General features: G+C 43.8%; 1 protein-coding gene and 1 pseudogene across 2 annotated transcripts in view; one reads left to right on the plus strand and one right to left on the minus strand.

Annotated features, from left to right (window-relative positions):
• CFAP92 (cilia and flagella associated protein 92 (putative)) overlaps window positions 1-24,221 on the plus strand; it is an 88,956-nt gene that overhangs the window by 10,211 nt on the left and 54,524 nt on the right. Inside the window, exons 2-6 of the mRNA XM_082345200.1 lie at window positions 3,419-3,714; window positions 13,708-13,898; window positions 14,538-14,742; window positions 20,334-20,465; window positions 21,397-21,472. Coding sequence (XP_082201326.1) covers window positions 3,453-3,714; window positions 13,708-13,898; window positions 14,538-14,742; window positions 20,334-20,465; window positions 21,397-21,472 — 866 coding nt within the window. The 5' untranslated portion in view covers window positions 3,419-3,452. The remainder of the gene's footprint in view (window positions 1-3,418; window positions 3,715-13,707; window positions 13,899-14,537; window positions 14,743-20,333; window positions 20,466-21,396; window positions 21,473-24,221) is intronic.
• Window positions 4,930-6,045, minus strand: LOC309607106 (mortality factor 4-like protein 1 pseudogene; annotated as a pseudogene). Its single transcript has one exon. The product of its transcript is annotated as a mortality factor 4-like protein 1 pseudogene (transcript).

The raw sequence follows: 24,221 nt of genomic DNA on the forward strand, positions 1-24,221 counted from the left end.
GAAGAACCGCCCAGCTGACCCATGGAACTGTGAGAAATAGCTAGTGGCTGTTGTCTTATCCACTAAGTTTTTGGGGTGGTTTGTTATGCAGCAATAGACAATTGAAACAAATAACCCCTTTCCTTTCCTTTGACTTTGCCAGCCCTGACACCGTCTTTGCTGAGGGGAGGTTGTAGACCCAACCCTCGTGCCTGAGTCTCAGGTGACACACCTTTGCCCTCATTCCATCCCATGATGCCCCGGCTCTTGACCTGGACACTACCTCCCTCAGGGAAGTGGTTCCACATCTTGGCTGTGCAGTGGGATCTTGGTGGAGGTGACTTTAACAAACAAGGGTTCTGTTCCAGTTATTTATTATTGCACAACAAATAATCCCCAAACTTAGTGGGTTAGGACAACAGTAACTTACTTTGCTGATAAATCTGCAATTTGCAGAGGGCTTGATGGGGACAGCTGGTTTCTGCTACACATGGTGTCAGCCAGGTGACTCAAAGGCTGGGGGCTGGAATCACCTGAGGTCTGGCTCTCACACTTTGGGCAGTGACGCTGGCAGTTGGCCGGGAACCCGGCCGGCTGTTGGCCAGAGCATCTACACGTGGCCTTTCCATGAGGCTGCTTGGGCCTCCTCACAGCATGGTGCTGGGTTCCTAGAGTGAGCGCCCCAAAGAACAAGGCAGAAGCGCATGGAATTTGTATGACCTGGCTTCAGATGTCACCTAGTGTCACTTCCACCCTGCTCTGTTGGCTGAGGTGGTCCCAAAGTTCTGTCTGGGTTCAAGGGGGAGGGCACTAGACCCACCACGGGATGTGAAGAGTGTTGACATCACACTGTAAGAAGAGAGGGTGGGAGGGAATCTATTGAGGTGTTTGGAAAATACAATCTATCACCGGTTCCTAAGCCCCACCTCTGGAGAATCAATTCCACAGGTCTGGAGTGAAGCCTCAGGACTGAAGATTTGACATGATCCTGGGTGATTCTCATGCACATCCAGGACCTCTCAAGCCTGAGTTCAGGGCCGCCCCACAGGAGGGGCTGGGGAGATTGGCTGCTGCCCTTGGTAACAAGGTGGTCGAGGACCCTTTGGAGCAAAACCAGCCACAGGCAGCAGGTGGCACCTGACGGGCAGCAGGCCTGCTGTCTGTCCCAGGGAGGGTGGTGTCACTGACCGGCTCTTGTTAATGGGGCCTTTTGGGAGCTGGTGTATCCTAGTAGCCTTTTCCCCTTGCAGCCCTGGGTGTCTTTTTAGTACTTCCTTGCTTGTGGACGGTAGTCTGCAGGCTGCTGGACAGGGCACTCAGTGGTGAAGCTTGAGTCCTTCTCCCCAGGGGACCTCACTGCCATTTGCAGACCTCCCCTCACAGCTGTTCTTGAGGTTCAGCTTTTTTAGACTGATCGAACCTGAGGAATGTCGGAGGGCCCCCGTCAGTGGGCAGTATTCTGGAATACTGGACTACTGTCCCCAGCCCCTGGGGACGGCCTAGGGAGGTGGGCACTGGGAGGCAGGGGGCTTGCGTCCACAGTTTTGCTCTTTGGCCACGGGTAGGTTGTGTCTCAGCTCAGAGCCTCAGTTTCTGCAACAGCTGAGTGTGTGTGGAGATTCCGCGCCCATTCGCTTGAACAAACTACTGCCCAGGGGCTTGGTACCGGGGCCCCCGTGCGCCACTCCAGCCTCATCAAACCTTCCCTGAACTTGCCACACGTTTTCACTCTGCTTGGCCTTTGCATATGCTGTGTCCTCTTCCTGGAATGCCTTCTCTTGCTTTGCTCGCCTGGCAAACCCCACAGTTTGGCTTTTGTCACCTCCTCCGTGAAGCCTGCCCCAACCCCTCCGGACAGTCGCTTCTGCGATGTGTCCCTCCGCCGCAGCCCCTTTGGTGGTCTGTGGTCTTCTACATCGGGAGCAGCAGTTAGGGGTCTCTCATCTGGGGGTGGGGGGCAGGGTGTCCGTCAAATAGTCATTTCAATCCAGTGCCGCCATATACCTGTGTGACCTCAGGCAAATCGCTTCACCTCTCTAAGCCTCGGTTTCCTCATCGCTGAGTTTGGGGCTCATGATGACTAAAAAGAATTCTCATATTTGAAGGACGTCAGTGACAGAAGCAGAGCGTCTATGCCAGAGAGGGATGGGGGGTGGGGTGGGGTCGGGTCATCTGAGTTGGCAGAGCCCAGTGCTTCCTTTGCCTTCATCAAAGAACGCGAGGGGCCGCTGATGGAGCTGCAGTGGGGAGCTGGTAACGCCTCTCCCCTGTACTGCAGGTAAGGCTCAGCCGCATAATAGGTGCTCACGTTCAGAGCAGGAATTCCTTAAAGACTGAATGGGGGCTTCCCTGGCGGTCCAGTGCTTAAGACTTCGCCTTCCAGTGCAGGGGGTGCGGGTTCGATCCCTGGTCGGGGAGCTAAGATCCCACATGCCTCACGGCCAAAAAACCCACAAAAATCCCAAACATAAAAAGCAGTATTGTACAACATTCAATAAAGACTTAAAAAATGGTCCACATCAAAAAAAAAAAAAAAAGACTGAGTGGATAAGCGAATAACTGACGGCATGAAGGCAGCTGGTTCTGCATTTGTATACACCTTTTTGCCGGACCTTGTCTGGGCACCTGACCTGGGCCCAGCGGCTGAGGCTGGGAGCCCCGCCCCCAGGAGCCCCGCCCTTGGGCTGTGGCCACGTGCGTCTCCTAGCAACCGCCAAACATAGCGGCGAGGCGGCTTCCGCGGGCCGCCCTGCCCGGGTGGACAGACCAGGTCCTCGGAGCCTCCTCCGTGAGGAGGTTGTGCAGCTGCTGTGCGAGCTGACCGACGCCGTCGTCTGAGCCCACGCGGCTGCCCAGCGCGTCCGCTCACAGGTGCCGCAGGTACCCCCCCCTCCGCCCCGTCCCCCGCTCCAGCTGCGCAGCCCCTTCTTAGCGTTTGCTGGCGTGCGGCGTCCGTGGAGGGCGCTTGTGCGCTGAGCCCAGTACTCAGTGCTCGGTCGGGTCTTGCCTCGGGGTCCTCGCCCTCCTTGGCCTCACCAGGCTCTTTCGCGTGCTGTCCCCAAACCAAGGTCATATTGTGCTTTGGCACAGCTAACCCGAGGCCCTCACCCCCCCACCCCCTCCCTTGTGGTTCTTGGGGAATTGCACTCACCTGGAGCAGGCATTCCAGACGTGCTCAATGATTAACTTTGGTCCTGAAAGGAGGAACAGCTGGGGCCGGGAGGACGCGACTCTATTTGGAGACGCTGGCTTTGCTGATTATCACGATTACTGACGGCACCATTCTCTGAGGTTCATCTAATCTTTGTTGAGTGCGGCAGTGTCTGAGGCCTTGGCTGGTCAGCCCGGAACAGGACAAGGCACGGGGGGAGGAGGGGACAGGCCGGGCTTCCCTCCTGGGAGCCGTGGTGGTGACGGCGGTGCCTTTATTTCCTTGCAGCCGGGAGTGCCGGCCGCGTGGGCCGCCCTGCAGCATGTGGCTGCAGGCCTGTGAGTGGGAGGATGAGGACGAGGCGAGCACGGGGGCCGTGTCCTCCATGGGCAGCTTTTACCAGTCCGGGAGCGAGTGTGAAGTGGAGGAGAGCCTGAAGGTTAGGGCCTGGGCCCAGGAGTCGGCCACCGGCCACCAGTGCAGCGGCGAGTCCTCAGAAGGGCCTGCCAGCACCTTCGACTCGGATGTGCCCCACGTCGTGCCCTGCAAGTTCATCATCTCTCTGGCCTTCCCAGTGACCGCGGGTAAGTGTGACAGCAGAGAGGGAGTGTACCAGTGACCTTCTTCCAGGAGTGTAGGGCACCTGTGCTCCCTCTGCTGGCTCCCTAAGTAGGGTGGCCGGTGACAGGAGCAGAGGTCCGGAAAGAAACTGCCACTTTAGAGCCCACTGTGGTCCAGGCAAGGAACAGACTCAATCCTCTCAAAACAAGAAGCAGGTGATGTTATTTCTGCTTTTTGCAAATAAAGAAATGACGGAGAGGTTAAGGCATTTTTTTCCCCATAAGCTGGTTGTGCATCATCTAATTCCTTGTTTAAATACAGATTCTCAGATTATTGGATCAAAATCTCTGAGTGCAGAGGTAATCAGCTACTGCCAAAAAACGCTGTGTAACAAACGCAAAGCAACTCCCCGTTTCATTGGCTTCAAACAGAAATCCCTGTGCTGGGTGAGCGGACCAGCTGATCCTGGCTGGGCTTCCTGCAGTAGCTCTGCCCTGCTTCTGTCTCTCTCATCCTCCTCTCGGACGTGTGGGCAACGCAGACGCATTCCTGCCATGGAAAGGCCGGGCACAAAAGAGGGCAAGCCCAGTCACCCCAGCACTCTTCAGGTCTTTGGGCACCTCCCACCTGCAGACATTTTATTGGCCAAAGCAAGGCACATGGTTGAACCCCAAGATTAAGGGCAGAGAAAAGTACTCCACTTTTTTTAAGGTGGACTATCTTTTTTTTTTTTTTCTTTTTGAAATTTAAAGAAAAAATTTATTGAAGATCTGAAAAACAATTTCTAAAAGATTGACTTTTCCAGAAAACTGTAGCTACACAATGCATTGCGTCTATCATGTTAAAACGTGCATTAGACACAAATACAAAAACCATGAAACAAGCCACCATTCTTTGACATTCTGAGCAAAGATAAAATGCCTAAGGAACAACATGGATGACTTGCAAAGGATGGGCTCTTTAAGCACCATAAAAAAAAGGGGGGAGCACAAATGGACGAGTGTGTTCAGTTATACACACTGAATTGAACCTTTGGCACTAGGAATCAGAGTATTTTGTCATATAGCATTAACACATATTATAAAAGTGCGTAGTGTCAAAGGAATAGAACCACCAGCATTCAAAAGCAGCTTTGTCAACTAAGCAATAAAACACTCTACAGTACGTCTCTCTGTTGTCCATCATTGAATACACTGGTAGCAACTTTGAAATGAAAAAAAAAAAGAAAAGAAAAAAGGAGCTGTAACCCCTTTTATTTTCTGTTTAAAATCAAACAGAAAACAAACATCACTTCTGTTATACACTAACATTTCCAAAGTACATCATTTGTACAAGAGAAGGACTAAGAAACAAAAATGTGTTTACAGAGATCCAAACAAGAGTGAGTATAAGCGCCTCACACAGCTTTCCGATGGTACTCAGGAGGAGCCACTTCATAATCGCTGGCACTAAACAAAGTTGCAGAGTTCTTTGCCAGGTATTTTAGGAAATCATGAAGATAATTCAGTAATAAAGCAAGGCTCTTCTCATCCAGAGGTGTATAGGCCAACATTGCTCCAATACGTACAAATAATCTCAGTAGATGTGGCGCTCCATACACCTGGGACATGGGCGCATCTGGGTGATCTGCGAGGATTTCAGCATACTGTGGTCTCTCAAATTTGTAGAGCAGCTGAGTGCCCAACATTACATTGAAGTATTCCTTGATCCCTGCCACAACTTCATTAACAGCATACTCCTTATTATCTGTGTTTCCTCGAGATTTCTTGTAATTTGCATAATCCTCTAGAATGGAATCCACATTCTTCTTGGCAGAAAGATAAAAGAGCTGTTTTTGCCGGGTAATTAAGTCCCAGTCATCAACAAGCCATGGTTTTAGTTCTTCAGGAATCTTTACTTTAACTTCAACTCTGTTCATGAATGTTTCCTCATTTTCAACAGTAGGATCTACGCGGGCCCTTTTCTTGCGAGGAGGCTGAGGTGTCTCACTTGTACTGCCACCATCTCCATTTCCAGGTGTTTTCTGTTTGTTCTTTTTTGTTTTCACTTCAACATTTTTCTGTTGCAGACCAGAAGTCTTCTTTCCAGGGGCAGCCCCTCTCATCTTCCCCTCTGCATACTGCTCCTGATTGGCTTTTTGAAGTTCTCGTTGTTTCTGCAAATTGGTGTCCACGTATTTGAGTACTCTGCTTTCTGGAACCCATTCATCCCAATTTTTATTCCAACCACTGTAATGTATAAAGTATTTCACTTGTTTATCCTTTATGGCAACCTTTACACACTTTGCTTCATAAAGAAGAGGCCCATGGAAGCACAGCACTCTCTCACCCTCCTGGAATTTAGGCTTCGGGTCCTGCTTCGGCACCATTTATAAGTAATTCGCCGCCGCCGCCGCCTCCTCCTCCCACCACCCCCGACTACCGCCCCCTACTCTCTACCCCACCCAACTCTCTTTTTTTATATCAGCTTTTTAATTGAAATATAGTTAATTTACAATGTTGTCTTAGTTTCAAGTGTACAGCAAAGTGATTCAGTCATATATGTTCTTTTTCAGATTCTTTTCCATTGTAGGTTATTACAAGATATGGAGTATAGTTCCCTGTGCTATACAGTAGGTCCTTGTTGTTTATCTATTTTACATATAGTGGTGTGTATATGTTAATCCCAACCTCCTAATTTATCTCCCCTCCCCTACTATCCCTTTTGGTAACCATAAGTTTGTTTTCTATGTCTGTGAGTCTATTTCTGTTTTGTAAATAAGTTCATTTGTTTCATTTTTTTAGGTTCTGCATCTAAGTGATATCATACAATATTTGTCTTTGTCTGAGTTACTTCACTTAATGTGATCATCTCTAGGTCCATCCATGTTTCTGCAAATGGCATTATTTCATTCTTTTCATGGCTGAGTAATATTCCATTGTGTATATATACCACATATTCTTTATCCATTCTTCTGTCGATGGACATTTAGGTTGCTTCCATGTCTTGGCTATTGTAAATAATGCTGCTATGAACAGAGTGGTGCATGTATCTTTTCGAATTAGAGTTTTCTCAAGATCTATCCCCAGGAGTGGGATTGCAGGATCATATGGTAACTCTATTTTTAGTCTTTTAATGAACCTCCATACTGTTCTCCACAGTGGCTGCACCAATTTACATTCCCACCAACAGTGTAGGAGGGTTCCCTTTTCTCCACACCTTCTCCAGCATTTACTGTCTGTGGATTTTTAATGATGGTCATTCTGACTGGTGTGAGGTGATGCCTCATTGTAGTTTCGATTTTTCATTTCTCTAATAATGAGTGACATTGAGCATCTTTTCCTGTGCTTGTTGGCCATCTGTATGTCTTCTTGGAGAAATGTCTACTTATGTCTTCTGCCCATTTTTTCATTGCGTTGTTTGTTTTTTTGATATTGAGCTCCATGAACTGTTTGTAAATTTTGGAAATTAATCCCTTGTTGGTAGCATCATTTGCAAATATTTGCTCCTAGACCTTAGGTTATCTTTTCATTTTGTTTATGGTTTCATTTGCTGTGTAAAAGCTTTTAAGTTGAATTAGGTCCCATTTGTTTATTTTTGTTTTTATTTCCATCCCTCTAGAAGACGGATCCAAAAAAATATTGCTGCGATTTATGTCAAAGAGTGTTCTGCCTATGTTTTCCTCTAGGAGTTTTATAATATCCTGTCTTACGTGTAGCTCTTTAATCCATTTTTTTTTTTTTAACCAATGTAGCATTTTATTTATGTGTAGATGTGTTTTCCTAAGCAATGCCCATTCTTACAAGTTCCATGCTGTGGTCAAAACTAGTATATGTTTTATTTCTAAGGATTTTGCCTTCAGATACTTTCAGGAATTCTTCCAGACTTATTTTCTTTAATATCACAGGAGTTTCTTATACACTTCCGAGCTGCTGAGTGTCCAAGAAGAGAATAATATTCATATGTGATTTTGAGGATTAAATGAAATAGTCTGAAATTTGTTACAAAGCAGCCCATTCTGACAGTTTACTAATCACTAATACATTTTATAAAGGTAATTATTGTTTTAATATGGAAGATTTATAATGATCTTTTAGAACAATGAAACATTATTATAGAAATTATTGATTTTTAACATTTACATAAAATTATATTAATATTTTTTTAAACATCTTTATTGAAGTATAATTGCCTTTCAATGGTGTGTTAGCTTCTGCTTTATAACAAAGTGAATCAGTTATACATATACAATATGTTCCCATTTCTCTTCCCTCTTGCATCTCCCTCCCTCCCACCCTCCCCATCCCACCCCTCTAGGTGGTCACAAAGCACCGAGCTGATCTCCCTGTGCTATGCGGCTGCTTCCCACTAGCTATCTATTTTACATTTGGTAGTGTATATATGTCCATGACACTCTCTTACCCTGTCACATCTCACCCCACCCCCTCCCCATATCCTCAAGTCCATTCTCTAGTAGGTCTGTGTCTTTATTCCCGTCTTGCCACTAGGTTCTTCATGGCCTTTTTTTTTTTTTCCTTAGATTCCGTATATATGTGTTAGCATACTGTATTTGTTTTTCTCTTTCTGACTTACTTCACTCTGTATGACAGACTCTAACTCCATCCACCTCATTACAAATACCTCCATTTCATTTCTTTTTATGGCTGAGTAATATTCCATTGTATATATGTGCCACATCTTCTTTATCCATTCATCTGTCGATGGACATTTAGGTTGCTTCCATGTCCTGGCTATTGTAAATAGAGCTGCAATGAACATTTTGGTACATGACTCTTTTTGACCTATGGTTTTCTCAGGGTATATGCCCAGTAGTGGGATTGCTGGGTCGTATGGTAATTCTATTTGTAGTTTTTTAAGGAACCTCCATACTGTTCTCCATAGTGGCTGTATCAATTTACATTCCCACCAACAGTGCAAGAGTGTTCCCTTTCCTCCACACCCTCTCCAGCATTTATTGTTTCTAGATTTTTTGATGATGGCCATTCTGACCGGTGTGAGATGATATCTCATTGTAGTTTTGATTTGCATTTCTCTAATGATTAATGATGTTGAGCATTCTTTCATGTGTCTGTAGGCCATCTGTATATCTTCTTTGGAGAAATGTCTATTTAGGTCTTCGGCCCATTTTTGGATTGGGTTGTTCGTTTTTTTGTTATTGAGCTGCATGAGCTGCTTGTAAATCTTGGAGATTAATCCTTTGTCAGTTGCTTCATTTGCAAATATTTTCTCCCATTCTGAGGGTTGTCTTTTGGTCTTGTTCATGGTTTCCTTTGCTGTGCAAAAGCTTTGAAGTTTCATTAGGTCCCATTTGTTTATTTGTGTTCTTATTTCCATTTCTCTGGGAGCTGGGTCAAAAAGAATCTTACTGTGATGTATGTCATAGAGTGTTCTGCCTATGTTTTCCTCTAGGAGTTTTATAATATCCTGTCTTACGTGTAGCTCTTTAATCCATTTTGAGTTTGTTTTTGTGTATGGTGTTAGAGAATGTTCTAATTTCATTCTTTTACACGTAGCTGTCCAGTTTTTCCATCACCACTTATTGAAGAGACTGTCTTATCTCCAAGGTATATTCTTGCCTCCTTTGTCATAGATTAATTGACCATAAATGCGTGGGTTTGTTTCTGGGCTTTCTATCCTGTTGCATTAATCTCTGTGTCTGTTTTTGTGCCAGTACCATACTGTTTAGATCACTGTAGCTTTGTTGTATAGTCTGAAGTCAGGGAGCATTATTCCTCCAGCTCCATTCTTTCTCAAGATTTCAAGGTCTTTTGTGTTTCCATACAAATTAAAAAAATTTTTGTTCTAGTTCTGTGAAAAATGCCATTGACAGTTTGATAGGGATTGTGTTGAATCTGTAGATTGCCTTAGATATTATGGTCATTTTAACAATATTGACTCTTCCAATCCAAGAACATGTGGTATATCTTTCCATCTGTTTGTGTCATCTTTGATTTCTTTCATCAGTGTCTTATAGTTTTTGGAGTACAGGTCTTTTGCCTCCTTATGTAGGTGTATTCCTAGATATATCAAGAAGTACTCCATTTTTTGATATGTCTTTTTTTGTTGTTCTGCCTGAAGTATCTCCCCATGATGATTAATTTCAACTTTTCCTTGTAGTTCTGTTGATGGTTGCTTCAGATATTTTGGAGGCTATTTGGTTAGGTGTATACCATGTTTTAGAATTGACCTATCTTCTTGGTGAATTGAATTTTTGGTCATTGTGTGTGACCTCCTCTATCCATAATGGTGCTTTTTATCTTTGGTCGGTTGATATCAAGCAAAAGAGCCTGAAAAAAGACATCTGCAAATACCACCCAAAAGAAAACTGGTGCTTATTTGATTACCTTTAATCCTCACATCTCTTGCAGCATCTCCTAGATTTGTTTTTCTTAATTTGGCACTTATTCCAAAGGCGTTTACAAAATACATTGCTGTGCAGCTCAACTTATGAGACCTTGCCTGAGAGTATTTTTATGGTGCCAGGACCTTCAAAGGATCTACCTTTGGCTGGATATAAAATTCTAACGTCAATGTTTTTTCCTTCAATACCTAAATAGTTATGAATTTATTTATGAATGTTTATGTAAGTTGTTTACTTAAGAGAAATGAGATCCTATGTATCCTGTTCTACAACTTGCTCGTTAAAAATTTGATGGCATCTCTTAGATATCTTACAGGATATGAGCAGACCTGGTTTTACTTTGTTGTCGTTTGTTTTAAACACCTGTATAGTATTCCATCGTATGTGTCTAATTTATCCTACCCTGTATTGGTGGGTTTTTTTTTTTTAATGTCTGAAACATTTATATTAACATATTTCCATACATATTTCCATACAAATACAAATATAAGATTTTTAGAAATTTCATGTAATGTCTGAAACATTTATATTAACATATTTCCATACAAATAACCCAATGAAAGTTTAGTATTAGTTGTTTTGTTTGTTTGTTTCTTTATACTGCAGGTTCTTATTAGGCATCAATTTTATACACATCAGTGTATACATGTCAATCCCAATCGCCCAATTCAGCACACCACCATCCCCACCCCACCGCAGTTTTCCCCCCTTGGTGTCCATATGTCCATTCTCTACATCTCTGTCTCAACTTCTGCCCTGCAAACCAGCTCATTTGTACCATTTTTCTAGGTTCCACATACATGCATTAATATATGATATTTGTTTTTCTCTTTCTGACTTACTTCACTCTGTATGACAGTCTCTAGATCCATCCACGTCTCAACAAATGACTCAATTTCGTTCCTTTTTATGGCTGAGTAATATTCCATTGTATATATGTACCACAACTTCTTTATCCATTCGTCTGTTGATGGGCATTTAGGTTGCTTCCATGACCTGGCTATTGTAAATAGTGCTGCAATGAACATTTGGGTGCATGTGTCTTTTTGAATTACGGTTTTCTCTGGGTATATGCCCAGTAGTGGGATTGCTGGGTCATATGGTAATTCTATTTTTAGTTTTTTAAGGAAGCTCCATATTGTTCTCCATAGTGGCTGTATCAATTTACATTCCCACCAACAGTGCAAGAGGGTTCCCTTTTCTCCACACCCTCTCCAGCATTTGTTGTTTGTAGATTTTCTGATGATGCCCATTCTAACTGGTGTGAGGTGATACCTCATTGTAGTTTTGATTTGCATTTCTCTAATAATTAGTGATGTTGAGCAGCTTTTCATGTGCTTCGTGGCCGTCTGTATGTCTTCTTTGGAGAAATGTCTATTTAGGTCTTCTGCCCATTTTTGGATTGGGGTGTTTGTTTCTTTAATATTGAGCTGAATGAGCTGTTTATATATTTTGGAGATTAATTCTTTGTCTGTTGATTTGTTTGCAAATATTTTCTCCTATTCTGAGGGTTGTCTTTTCGTCTTGTTAATGGTTTCCTTTGCTGTGCAAAAGCTTTGAAGTTTCATTAGGTCCCATTTATTTATTTTTGTTTTTATTTCCATTACTCTAGGAGGTGGATCAAAAAAAGATCTTGCTGTGATTTATGTCAAAGAGTGTTCTTCCTATGTTTTCCTCTAAGAGTTTTATAGTGTCCAGTCTTATATTTAGGTCTCTAATCCATTTTGAGTTTATTTTTGTGTATGGTGTTAGGGAGTATTCTAATTTCATTCTTTTACATGTAGCTGTCCAGTTTTCCCAGCACCACTTATTGAAGAGACTGTCTTTTCTCCATTGTATATCTTTGCCTCCTTTGTCATAGATTAGTTGACCATAGGTGCGTGGGTTAATCTCTGGGCTTTCTATCTTCTTCCATTGATCTATGTTTCTGTTTTTGTGCCAGTACCATATTGCCTTGATTACTGTAGCTTTGTAGTATAGTCTGAAGTCAGGGAGTGTGATTTCTCCAGCTCTGTTTTTTTCCCTCAAGACTGCTTTGGCTATTTGGGGTCTTTTGTGTCTCCATACAAATTTTAAGATGATTTGTTCTTTAATTTCTTTCATCAGTGTCTTATAGTTTTCTGCATACAGGTCTTTTGTCTCCCTAGGTAGGTTTATTCCTAGGTATTTTATTCTTTTTGTTGCAGTGGTAAATGGGAGTGTTTCCATAATTTCTCTTTCAGATTTTTCATCATTAGTGTATAGGAATGCAAGAGATTTCTGTGCATTAATTTTGTATCCTGCAACTTTACCATATTCATTAATTAGCTCTAGCAGTTTTCTGGTGGCAGTTTTAGGATTCTCTATGTATAGTATCATGTCATCTGCAAACAGTGACAGTTTTACTTCTTCTTTTCCAATTTGTATTCCTTTTATTTCTCTGATTGCTGTGGCTAGGACTTCCAGAACTATGTTGAATAATAGTGGTGAGAGTGGACATCCTTGTCTCGTTCCTGATCTTAGAGGAAATGCTTTCAGTTTTTCACCATTGAGAATGATGTTTGCTGTGGGTTTGTCGTATATGGCCTTTATTATGTTGAGGTAGGTTCCCTCTATGCCCACTTTCTGGAGAGTTTTTATCATAAATGGGTGTTGAATTTTGTCAAAAGCTTTTTCTGCATCTATTGAGATGATCATATGGTTTTTATTCTTCAATTTGTTAATATGGTGTATCACATTGATTGATTTGTGTATATTGAAGAATCCTTGCATCCCTGAGATAAATCCCACTTGATGATGGTGTATGATCCTTTTAATGTGTTGTTGGATTCTGTTTGCTAGTATTTTGTTGAGGATTTTTGCATCTATATTTATCAGTGATATTGGTCTGTAATTTTCTTTTTTTGTAGTGTCTTTGTCTGGTTTTGGTATCAGGGTGATGGTGGCCTCATAGAATGAGTTTGGGAGTGTTCCTTCCTCCGTAATTTTTTGGAAGAGTTTGAGAAGGATGGGTGTTAGCTCGTCTCTAAATGTTTGATAGAATTCACCTGTGAAGTCATCTGGTCCTGGACTTTTGTTTGTTGGAAGATTTTTAATCACAGTTTCAATTTCATTACTTGTGATTGGTCTGTTCATATTTTCTGTTTCTTCCTGGTTCAGTCTTGGAAGGTTATACCTTTCTAAGAATTTGTCCATTTCTTCCAGATTGTTTATTTTATTGGCATAGAGTTGCTTGTAGTAGTCTCTTAGGATGCTTTGTATTTCTGCGGTGTCTGTTGTAACTTCTCCTTTTTCATTTCTAATTTTATTGATTTGAGTCCTCTCCCTCTTTTTCTTGATGAGTCTATGGTGGGGTTTTTTTGTTTTTTTTTTAACCTGCCTCTTACTGTTGAGACTAGGGGTAGGCAGGTAAGTGCCTACAATAAAAAAATTTAAGGAGATGCTCACCTCAGAGTCACGCTCTATAATTCCGCACACTGGCTTCCAGCCCTGGGGCTGCTTCTCTGGTGGCTGGGAGGACCGGACATGCATCTTAACTCCAAGTGGGCGGCAGCGGGGACTCTGCACATGGCACCTCCTCCAGCCTTGGGCTCTTCTTGGTTCCAGGGAATCGTGGAGACGGGTCTGCTTTCCCACGTGAGGTTAGAACAAGTCTCATTACATCTGTATCTTCTAGGTCACAAAGGAAAATGTTCAAGTTTGGTTGAAAAATATAGGAGACACCCTAAAATGGACAAACCTATTGCAAAGGTTCGCCATTACTACCACATCGAGTACTTCCTCCTGCCTGATGATGGGGGGCCTAAAAAGGTCGATGTGGTGGTGTTTCCAGCCTTGGCCAAAGTGTTCCTGGATTCAGGAATAAAGGTGAGTGTGTGTGTGTGTGTGTGTGTGTGTGTGTGTGTGTGTGTGTGTGGCCTTGCATATAGTCTGATACCCACAAGAAATAGCACGAGCCACAAAGGATGCTTGCTTCCCCTGGAACTTGCTAGAAGTGTAGGATCTTGGTCTCCACCCTAGGCCTACTGAATGGGAATCTGCACAAACCTAGTAATATTGATAGCAACTCTGTGATTTTCTATGAAGGTATTTTTACCTAATAATTTCTTTGGTGTTTCAAAAGTTTTGGCAGCTCTTGTTATTTCTTTCTGTGTGTACACGTGAGTACGTGTGTGTACACATGCGCGTGTGTGTATGTGCACACCCGCCGCCCGCACACACACGCACACTCCCGCCTGGGGCAGGGCTCTGGGTCAGGATGGGGAGTCCGTGGGAGGGACACTCTTTGCAGGGAATTGCTTTTACTTTATTTTTCCGAGCAACCCAGAGGCGTGCAGGCCCGTCTGTGGCACCCGTTTCCTGATTCCCTATGTGAGTTGGGAGCCAGGAGGGGGTGCGATGCACAGACAGACAAGCGGAAGGCAGGGCCTGCCACGTTGTGGCGGCGGTCAGATCTTGGCCTCTGAGCTTTCAACGCTGAGAGTCTCTTGTTGTCCTTTTACACAGACCATCAGGCCATGGCAAGAAGGGGACAAGGTCTGGGTGTCGTGGACCCAAAGTTTTAACATCAACATGACAAAGGAGTTACTAAAGAAAATAAATTTTCACAAAATCACCTTGAGGCTCTGGGACACCAAGGACAAGGTTTCGAAAAAAGCCAAGCATTATCGATTAAAACCTTGCGGGTTTCTGGAAAATGCAGGATCTTTTGGTAAGTCAGGCATTCACGTTTGATTTGAGATGTTTCCGGAGGCGTGTGGCTTCTCACCGGTAACAGCAGAAAAGCCAGCCAGCATCTCCTCGTTTGGCGCATCTGGTTTCCCTGGGGCCCACGCTGGTTTCTGTCAGCGCAGTGACACCCCCTCCCTACAGGACACGTGCGGCGACGGGAAGGGCGCCCCAAGTCTGTGTGCCGCCCGTCAGCCACCAGTCTGGGCAGTGCTGAGGCGGGCACCCACCCCCGGCCTGTGTCCCAGGGTGAGTCTGGTGTGCTCCCTGAACAAAAAAATTAGAGGCTATCGAGAAACGAAACAGGAAACTCAAAAGTCCCACAGCCCTGTTTCCATTAGGCCCTTCAGACTCTTCCTCATGTAAAGATTGTATCAGTGCCAGAAAGTCTCCTTTCGAACTCCCCTCAAAGGAGAGAGGCCTAGGTTGAAGTCACGCAGCTGAATTGAACCCTGTCTCCATCCTGAGCTAATGGTGACCTTGGGCACCTACTTCGTCTGGCCAGATGCCTGGGGACAGGGTGGTGGGAGTGCGCCCCCCTCCCCCCGCAATAAGGAGGATTGCATTGTGTAGAGGGAATTTTAAAACTATCATAAAATGCTGCCACTTAAAATATGCAGTGGCATTCTTATAAGATGCATCCCAGTTTTCGGAGATATTAGAAGGTAAAGTCGACGTGCTTCAGAGAATGGGTGGAATGAGGCAGTGACGGCTGCTGATCGCGGCTTCCAGACAAGTACAACCCTCCCCACTTTCCATAAGCAAAGTAGGCCTGGACTTGCTTGTAGCGAGAGGCAGCGCCAGAATCAGAACCCAGTTTTGTGTGACTGGAAAGTCTTTTTTCTCCGGTTTCCAGCCTGCCCTCCTCAAAGAGCCTTCCTGACCTTGGGGACTTGGGGCTTCCGAGTTTTAATCTTTCATTGCTATCCCGGGTTTCTTACCCTCGGCGGTGTTGGCATCTTGGGTCGGATCGTTCCTTGTTGCAGGGACCATCCTGGGCACTGGAGGACTGTAGCAGCATCCCTGACCTCTACCCACTAGACACCAGGACCAGCCTCCCAGCTGTGACAACTAGAAATTTCTTCAGACATTGTCCACAGGTGCAAAATCGCCCCTGGCTGAAAATCACTGATTTGCCTCTAAACTACTAGTCCTGGGTGAGAAAATGGGATTCAAGTTCTCTTTTCTCACCTGGACCAAAGGAAAGACCCGTGTCCTCAGAGCATGGGCTCTAAACCACCCGCATTGGACGCACTTGGAGTGCAGCCTCAATGCAGATTCCAGGGCCTGCCCCAGAGCTGCCGAGCCCAAATTTCTGGTAAACATCTGCCTGGCAGTGGGCTTACCCTGGAGCAGAGGTGCCAGGGTGGGTGTACCAGGAGGACTTCCTGGAGGAGGGGCCATGGAGACAAGTTTGGAAGGGTAAATGGAATCAGCCACCTGGAAAAGGGAGGAGGCCGGGTGTCACGGGCCCTTCAGTGAGGGCCCCTGGGCCTTTTGCTGTGTGCGTCCTTGGGGCCACTGCTCCCCCTTGAACCCTGTCCCACGCCTGGCATCACTGCCTCTTAAGTTAACTAATTTTCTGCCGTTAAAAATATCAGTGTGTGTTCACTTTGCAAAACAATTTAGAACTAGGTTAGCCAAAGGGAGAAAAAGTTAAAATCATATGATGTCTGAGCAGAGACAGCCATTGCTAACATTTTCCTGTGCATTTTACAACTGGATACAAAATTTTAACAAAGACGGATCCAGTGTACATACTGTCTTAAGTCCTGCCTTTTTCCACTTAAGTTATCTTCTTTTTTTTTTATTTTGGAGGAGCTTTTTTTTAATCAATATTTTTTAATTGAAGTATAGTTGATTTACAATGTTTACTGCTGTACACTAAAGTGATTCAGTTATTTGTATATACATTCTTCTTTTTAAAAAATTCTTTTCCATTATGGTTTATCATAGGATATTGAATATAGTTCCCTGTGCTATACAGTAGGGCCTTGTTGTTTATCTATTCTATATATAATAGCTTACATCTGCTAACCCCAACCTCCCACTCTATCCCTCCCCCAACCCCCTGCCCCTTGGCAACCACCAGTCTGTTCTCTGTGTCTGTGCGTCTGTTTCTGTTTCATAGACAGGTTCATTTGTGTCATATTTTAGATTCCACATATAAGTGATATCATATGGCATTTGTCATTCTCTTTCTGACTTCACTTAGTGTGATAATCTCTGGTTGCATCCATGTTGCTGCAAATGGCATTAATTCATTCTTTATTATGGCTGAGTAATATTCCATTGTATATATGTACCGCATCTTTTTTTTTTTAACATCTTTATTGGAGTATAATTGCTTTACAATGTGTGTTAGTTTCTGCTGTATAACAACGTGAATCAGCTGTATGTATACATATAGCCCCATATCCTCTCCCTCTTGAGCCTCCCTCCCACCCTCCCTATCCCACCCCCCTAGGTGGTCACAAAGCACCGAGCTGATCTCCCTGTGCTATGCAGCTGCTTCCCACTAGCTATCTATTTTACATTTGGTAGTGTATATATGTCAATGCTACCCTCTCACTTCATCCCAGCTTACCCTTCCCCCTCCCCATGTCCTCAAGGTACCACATCTTCTTTATCCGTTCATCCGTTGATGGATATTTAGGTTGTTTCCATGTCTTGGCTATTGTGAATAGTGGTGCTATGAACATAGGGATGCATGTATCTTTTTGAATTATAGTTTTGTCTGGATATATGCCCAGGAGTGGGATTGCTGGATTGTATGGTAATTCTATTTTTAGTTTACTGAGGAACCTCCATACTGTTCTCCATAGTGGCTCCCACCAACAGTGTATGAGGGTTCTCTTTTCTCCACATCCTCTCCAGCATTTGTTATTTGTAAGACATTTTAATGGTGTCCATTCTGACCAATGTGAGGTGGTACCTCACTGAAGTTTTGATTTGCATTTCGCTAATAATTAGCAGTATTGGGCATCTTTTCATGTGCCTATTGGCCATCTGTATGTCTTCTTCGGAGAAATGTCTATTTAGGTCTTCTGCCCATTTTTTGATTGGGTTTTTTTTTTGTTGTTATTGCATTGTATGAGCTGTTTCTATACTTTAGAAATTAAGCCCTTGATGGTTGCATCATTTCCAAATATTTTCCCCCATTCTGTAGGTTGTCTTTTTGTTTTATTTATGGCTTCCTTTGCTGTGCAAAAGCTTATAAGTTTGATTAGGTCCCATTTGTTTATTTTTGTTTTTATTTCTATTGCTTTGAGAGACTGACCTAAGAAAACATTGGTACGATTTATGTCAGAGAATGTCTTGCCTATGATCTCTTCTAGGAGTTTAATGGTGTCGTGTCTTATGTTTAAGTCTTTAAGCCATTTTGAGTTTATTTTTGTGTGTGGTGTGAGGGTGTGTTCTAACTTCATTGATTTGCATGCAGCTGTCCAACTTTCCCAGCACCACTTGCTGAAGAGACTGTATTTTTCCCATTGTATATTCTTGCCTCCTTTGTTGAAGATTAATTGACATAGGTGTGTGGATTTATTTCTGGGCTGTCTGTTCTGTTCATTGATCCATATGTCTGTTTTTGTGTCAGTACCGCACTGTTTTGATTCCTGTAGCTTTGTAGTATCATCTGAAGTCTGGGAGGGCTATGCCTCCTGCTTTGTTCTTTTTCTTCAGGATTGCTTTGGCAATTCTGGGTCTTTTATGGTCCCACATGAATTTTAGGATTATTTGTTCTAGTTCTGTGAAAAAGGTCATGGGTAATTTTATGGGGATCACATTAAATCTGTAGATTGCTTTGGGTAGTATGGCCATTTTAACACTATTAATTCTTCCAACCCAAGAGCGTGGGATATCTTTCCATTTCTTTGAATCCTCTTCAGTTTCCTTTATTAATGTTTTATAGTCCTCAGTGTATAAGTCTTTCACCTCCTTAGTCAGATTTATTCCTAAATATTTTATTTTTGGGGGTGTGAGTTTAAAAGGGATTGTTGTTTACATTCCCTATCTGATATTTCATTGTTGATGAAGAAGTTATCTTCTTTTTTAAAAAAATTTATTAAATTTATTTATTTTTGACTGCGTTGGGTCTTTGTTGCTGCACGTGGGCTTTCTCTAGCTGTGGTGGCTCTTCGTTGTGGTGCATGGGCTTCTCATTGTGGTGGCTTCTCTTGTTGCAGAGCATGGGCTCTAGGCATGTGGGCTCAGTAGTTGTGGCACGTGGGCTCAGTAGTTGTGGCACGTGGGCTCTAGAGCACAGGCTCAGTAATTGTAGTGCATGGGCTTAGTTGCTCCGCGGCACGTGGGTTCTTCCCGGAACGGAGCTCGAACCCGTGTCCCCTGCGTTGGCAGGTGGATTCTTAACCACTGTGCCACCAGGGAAGCCCGAGAAGTTATTCTTGAAACTTCTGTTTCCTGGGAGCAGAGACACAAGAGGCCAAGGGAATGGGAAGTTCATCACCTGCGAGAACTTGTCAGCTTTCAGCCTCCGGGTCTTGAATGGAGCATCCCAACAAGAGTTAGCATTTTCTTCTCTTAAATCTCCTGAGCCCCTTGGTTTCTCAGTACTGTCCGACAAAGACCGTCTGAAGCCCCCCCAGGTCATGGCTGACTCCTGCTATGCCCTCAACTCTTGGCCACGCCCCACCCAGCACCTACTTGGTGTCACTGCCTGTGTGTTGCTCTCTGGAGTTCTCTAGCCCTCAGCTGCCTCTTCTCTCTGTACCCACGTTTATTTTTGTCTCATCTCTCCTGCATTGCTCCCTGACCTTCCTGTATCACCCCTCAGACCCTCGCACTTCACTGCTCTGCAGCTTTTCATGGCTGCCCAGTGCCTTCGGGAACCAAGTCTGACATCTGAGTCCAGCCTTGAAAGCATCGTGCACCTTGCTCCCCAGGCCTCGTTTCTCATCACCGCTGTCACCTTCACACCTGCTCCAGCCCTGGTCCCTGAAAACACTAGGCTTTTCCCCATTGTAGGGCTTGCCTTCGGGCATCAGGGGCTCTTAGCCTAATCTCTTGCTCCAAAAATTGTTATGCATCCTTCAGCACCACCTCCAGTCACATCTCTTTTCTCTCCACATCTTTCTTCAGCATCCGTTAACTGCCATTCGTTCGCTCCTTCCCTCTGCTCGTTCTTCGTTCCACACGTGTTGGCTGCTGCTGTGTGCGTGCAAAGCCCCGCACTGATAGACGTGAAAGACACGGAGGGGTGTCCCCCTCGCTGGGGATTGTCCTCACTTTGGTAAAGGATCAGCTCTCTGACCACAGGAGAGTGACTTAATCGTCAATAAAATGGGGAGGTGGTGATGCCTTTCTTAGAGTGCAGCGTGAACATCAAATGCAACAACAGATACCGAGTGCTTAGTGACCTAGTTTGGGAGAAGCCGTTGCCAGTTGAGGTTTGCATTTCCCGGTGTTTTGAAGCAGCTCCCCAGGCAGCAGCTCCAGGAGGGCAGCGGCCTTGCCTCCCTTATTGGTCCAGCACCAGGAGAGTGATTGTCACAGCGTGGGTATCAGTGTGTATTTCTGATTGAGTCCGTGATGCTTTCTTCTCCGGCATTCTAGAGGAGGTGAAACATTTGGTTTTAAGTCAGAGAAGTTCGTCTGAACAGGGCATTCACGTCAAAGAGAAGCTGCACCAGGACCACGCACCAGGGAAGCCAGAAGAAGCAAGAAAAGGCTTAAGCTCTGGACATGGTGAGTGGAGACCCCGGCAGGGAAGGTGGTTGGCTGGTGTTGCTGGAGTGGCGCGTGCGCACTGGCGTCCGCCCCGCGTGTGCAGTGGCAGCGTTGTGCCCCTTCACCCTCCGAAGCGGGCGCGGCTCTCCCTGCACCACTCTTTCGTCGTGGATTCTTGTCCTTTCATTTTTGTGACTTACCAAAAAAAAAAAAAAAAACCTTTCCTAGCCGTAGAAGTTAGATACATCTTTTTTGTTTGTTTTTTAGAATATTCAGTGAATATGCTGGGCTGGCCAAAAAGTTCGTTCGGGTTTTTTCCGTAGGATGTTATAAAAGTATAAAACAAGCAGGGAAAATAATCTCTTGTTCCGTCACCAGGAACAAACGTAATATTTTGGTTATCATATCATGGCAACTCCTTTGTTTTTGTGCTAAGTTTTTTTTTTTTTTTTTTTTTTTTTACATGGATGAGGTTATTCTGGACACATAATTTTCTGTTCTGAGATTACTACGTCACATGCACTGTCCTATTTCCTTAAGAACTTTCCGTAAACTTCATCTGTGGTGACTTTGTAATATTTCCTCTGCTGGCGGCACTGCAATATGCTTAACTGTTTATTCCCTGTTGGTGGGAACTTAGGAATCTTGGGGGGTGTTTTCAGTATTCTCTACGGTGCTGAAGTGGACAGTTGAACAGATGGTAGACTTTTCTTCTTTTTTGTTCTCTGGGGGGTTAGATAAGGACCTAGAGGCCTTCTCTTGCCTCCATTTGTCCAAAGTAACCATAGTTATTCTGTGTATTCATTCATTACTCACGTATTATTGACAGACCTTTCTACTGAATGCTTGGGGACTGATGCCTGGGGGCTGGCATTGCATGTGCCTTAGTGAACTCGTGTAGAACAGGAAGTTTGGAGACGCTGGCTAATATTACTGGCTTCTTACCCAGCAGAAAAGGCAACTCTTCCCAAGACCACTGAGAACTATGAAGAGCTGCTCAGGATGGAAGATCTTGACACAGTACAGTAAGGATGGCCCTGTGTTATTTTGGGGTGTGGGAGTGGAACCCCCTCTTGTACTTGCCCCACAGATTCTCACCCAGAGCCATGTCGATTTTTGGTAACTTCAGTTATGTTCGATCTCACGCAATCCAGCTGAGATGAACGGAACGGAGAGAGGCATGCTGTGTCTTTGAGTGCGTGTGGTGCATCGGGCCCCATGCTTTTGCGTGCGTTACTGTATCGCATATAATCATCAGCATTATCGCTCTGTGGGGTGGTATTACCATCTCCATTTTCTCCATAAAGTGACTGAGAGGTTACGTGATTTTTACAAAGTTATAAAACTAGAATTCTTGGTCATCTTGAGAGTGTTGGTACCGCCAGGATGCCAACCCACACCTTCAGATGACTGAGTCCACAGCCTTTCCTGTTGGGAGTGCAGTTGCTCTTGGGGCCTCCTGTAGCCTAATGAGGGTCCAGCGAAGGAGGCTTCTCAGATGCTGTGGGGAGTCAGGGAGAATGGAGGCCCAGCTGGTGGCTTGACGGGATAGGATGGGAAGAACCAGAGAACATGTCATTTTTTTCGAAAATTTTATTGAATTATAGTTGATTTACAATGTTGTGTTAATTTCTTCTGTACAGCAAAGTGACTCAGAACATGTTTTAAAGTGTTGATTAAAAATTTTTTTTGCAGGAATTTACAGATTAATTTGGGGAGAATTGGCTTTTTTTCCCCCCAGAATATATATATATTTTAACATCTTTATTGGAATATAATTGCTTTACAATGGTGTGTTAGTTTCTGCTTTATAACAAAGTGAATCAGCTATACATATACATATATCCCCGTATCTCTTCCCTCTTGCGTCTCCCTCCCACCCTCCCTATCCCACCCCTCTAGGTGGACACAAAGCACCGAGCTGATCTCCCTGTGCTCTGTGGCTGCTTCCCACTAGCTACTTTACATGTGGTAGTGTATATATGTCCATGCCACTCTCTCACTTCGTCCCATCTTCCCCTTCGCCCTCCCTGTGTCCTCAAGTCCATTCTCTAGTAGGTCTGTGTCTTTATTCCCGTCCCGCCCCTAGGTTCTTCATAAACATTTTTTTTTTTAGATTCCATATATATGTTAGCATACGGTATTTGTTTTTCTCTTTCTGACTCACTTCACTCTGTATGACAGTCTCTAGGTCCATCCACCTCACTACTAATAACTCAATTTCGTTCCTTTTTATGGCTGAGTAATATTCCATTGTATATATGTACCACAACTTCTTTATCCATTCGTCTGTTGATGGGCATTTAGGTTGCTTCCATGACCTGGCTATTGTAAACAGTGCTGCAGTGAACATTGGGGTGCATGGGTCTTTTTGAATTATGGTTTTCTCTGGGTATATGCCCAGGAGTGGGATTGCTGGGTGATATGGTAATTCTATTTTCAGTTTTTTAAGGAACCTCCATACTGTTCTCTATGGTGGCTGTGTCAATTTACATTCCCACCAACAGTGCAAGAGGGTTCCCTTTTCTCCACACCCTCTCCAGCATTTATTGTTTGTAGATTTTTTGATGATGGCCATTCTGACTGGTGTGAGGTGATACCTCATTGTAGTCTTGATTTGCATTTCTCTAATGATTAGTGATGTTTAGCATCTTCTCATGTGTTTGTTGGCAATATGTATATCTACTTTGGAGAAATGTCTGTTTAGGTCTTCTGCCCATTTTTGGATTGGGTTGTTTGTTTCTTTAATATTGAGCTGAATGAGCTGTTTATATATTTTGGAGATTAATCCTTTGTCCATTGATTTGTTTGCGAATATTTTTTCCCATCCTGAGGGTTGTCTTTTCATCTTGTTTATGGTTTCCTTTGCTGTGCAAAAGCTTTGAAGTTTCATTAGGTCCCATTTGTTTATTTTCGTTTTTATTTCCATTACTCTAGGAGGTGGATCAAAAAAGATCTTGCTGTGATTTATGTCAAAGAGTGTTCTTCCTATGTTTTCCTCTAAGAGTTTTATAGTGTCCGGTCTTACATTTAGGTCTCGAATCCATTTGGAGTTTATTTTTGTGTATGGTGTTAGGAAGTGTTCTAATTTCATTCTTTTACATGTAGCTGTCCAGTTTTCCCAGCACCACTTATTGAAGAGACTGTCTTTTCTCCATTGTATATCTTTGCCTCCTTTGTCATAGATTAGTTGACCATAGGTGCGTGGGTTTATCTCTGGGCTTTCTATCTTGTTCCATTGATCTGTGTTTCTGGTTTTGTGCCAGTACCATATTGTCTTGATTACTGTAGCTTTGTAGTATAGTCTGAAGTCAGGGAGTCAGATTCCTCCAGCTCCGTTTTTTTCCCTCAAGACTGCTTTGGCTATTCGGGGTCTTTTGTGTCTCCATACAAATTTTAGGATGATTTGTTCTAGTTCCATAAAAAATGCCATTGGTAATTTGATAGGGATTGCACTGAATCTGTAGATTGCTTTGGGTAGTATAGTCATTTTCACAATGTTGATTCTTCCAATCCAAGAACATGGTATATCTCTCCATCTGTTGGTATCATCTTTAATTTCTTTGATCAGTGTCTTATAGTTTTCTGCATACAGGTCTTTTGTCTCCCTAGGTAGGTTTATTCCTAGGTATTTTATTCTTTTTGTTGCAGTGGTAAATGGGAGTGTTTCCATAATTTCTCTTTCAGATTTTTCATCGTTAGTGTATAGGAATGCAAGAGATTTCTGTGCATTAATTTTGTATCCTGCAACTTTACCAGATTCATTGATTAGCT

The sequence above is a fragment of the Balaenoptera borealis genome (genome assembly GCF_965194805.1).
Source record: "Balaenoptera borealis genome assembly, chromosome: 12".
NCBI lineage: Eukaryota > Metazoa > Chordata > Mammalia > Artiodactyla > Balaenopteridae > Balaenoptera > Balaenoptera borealis.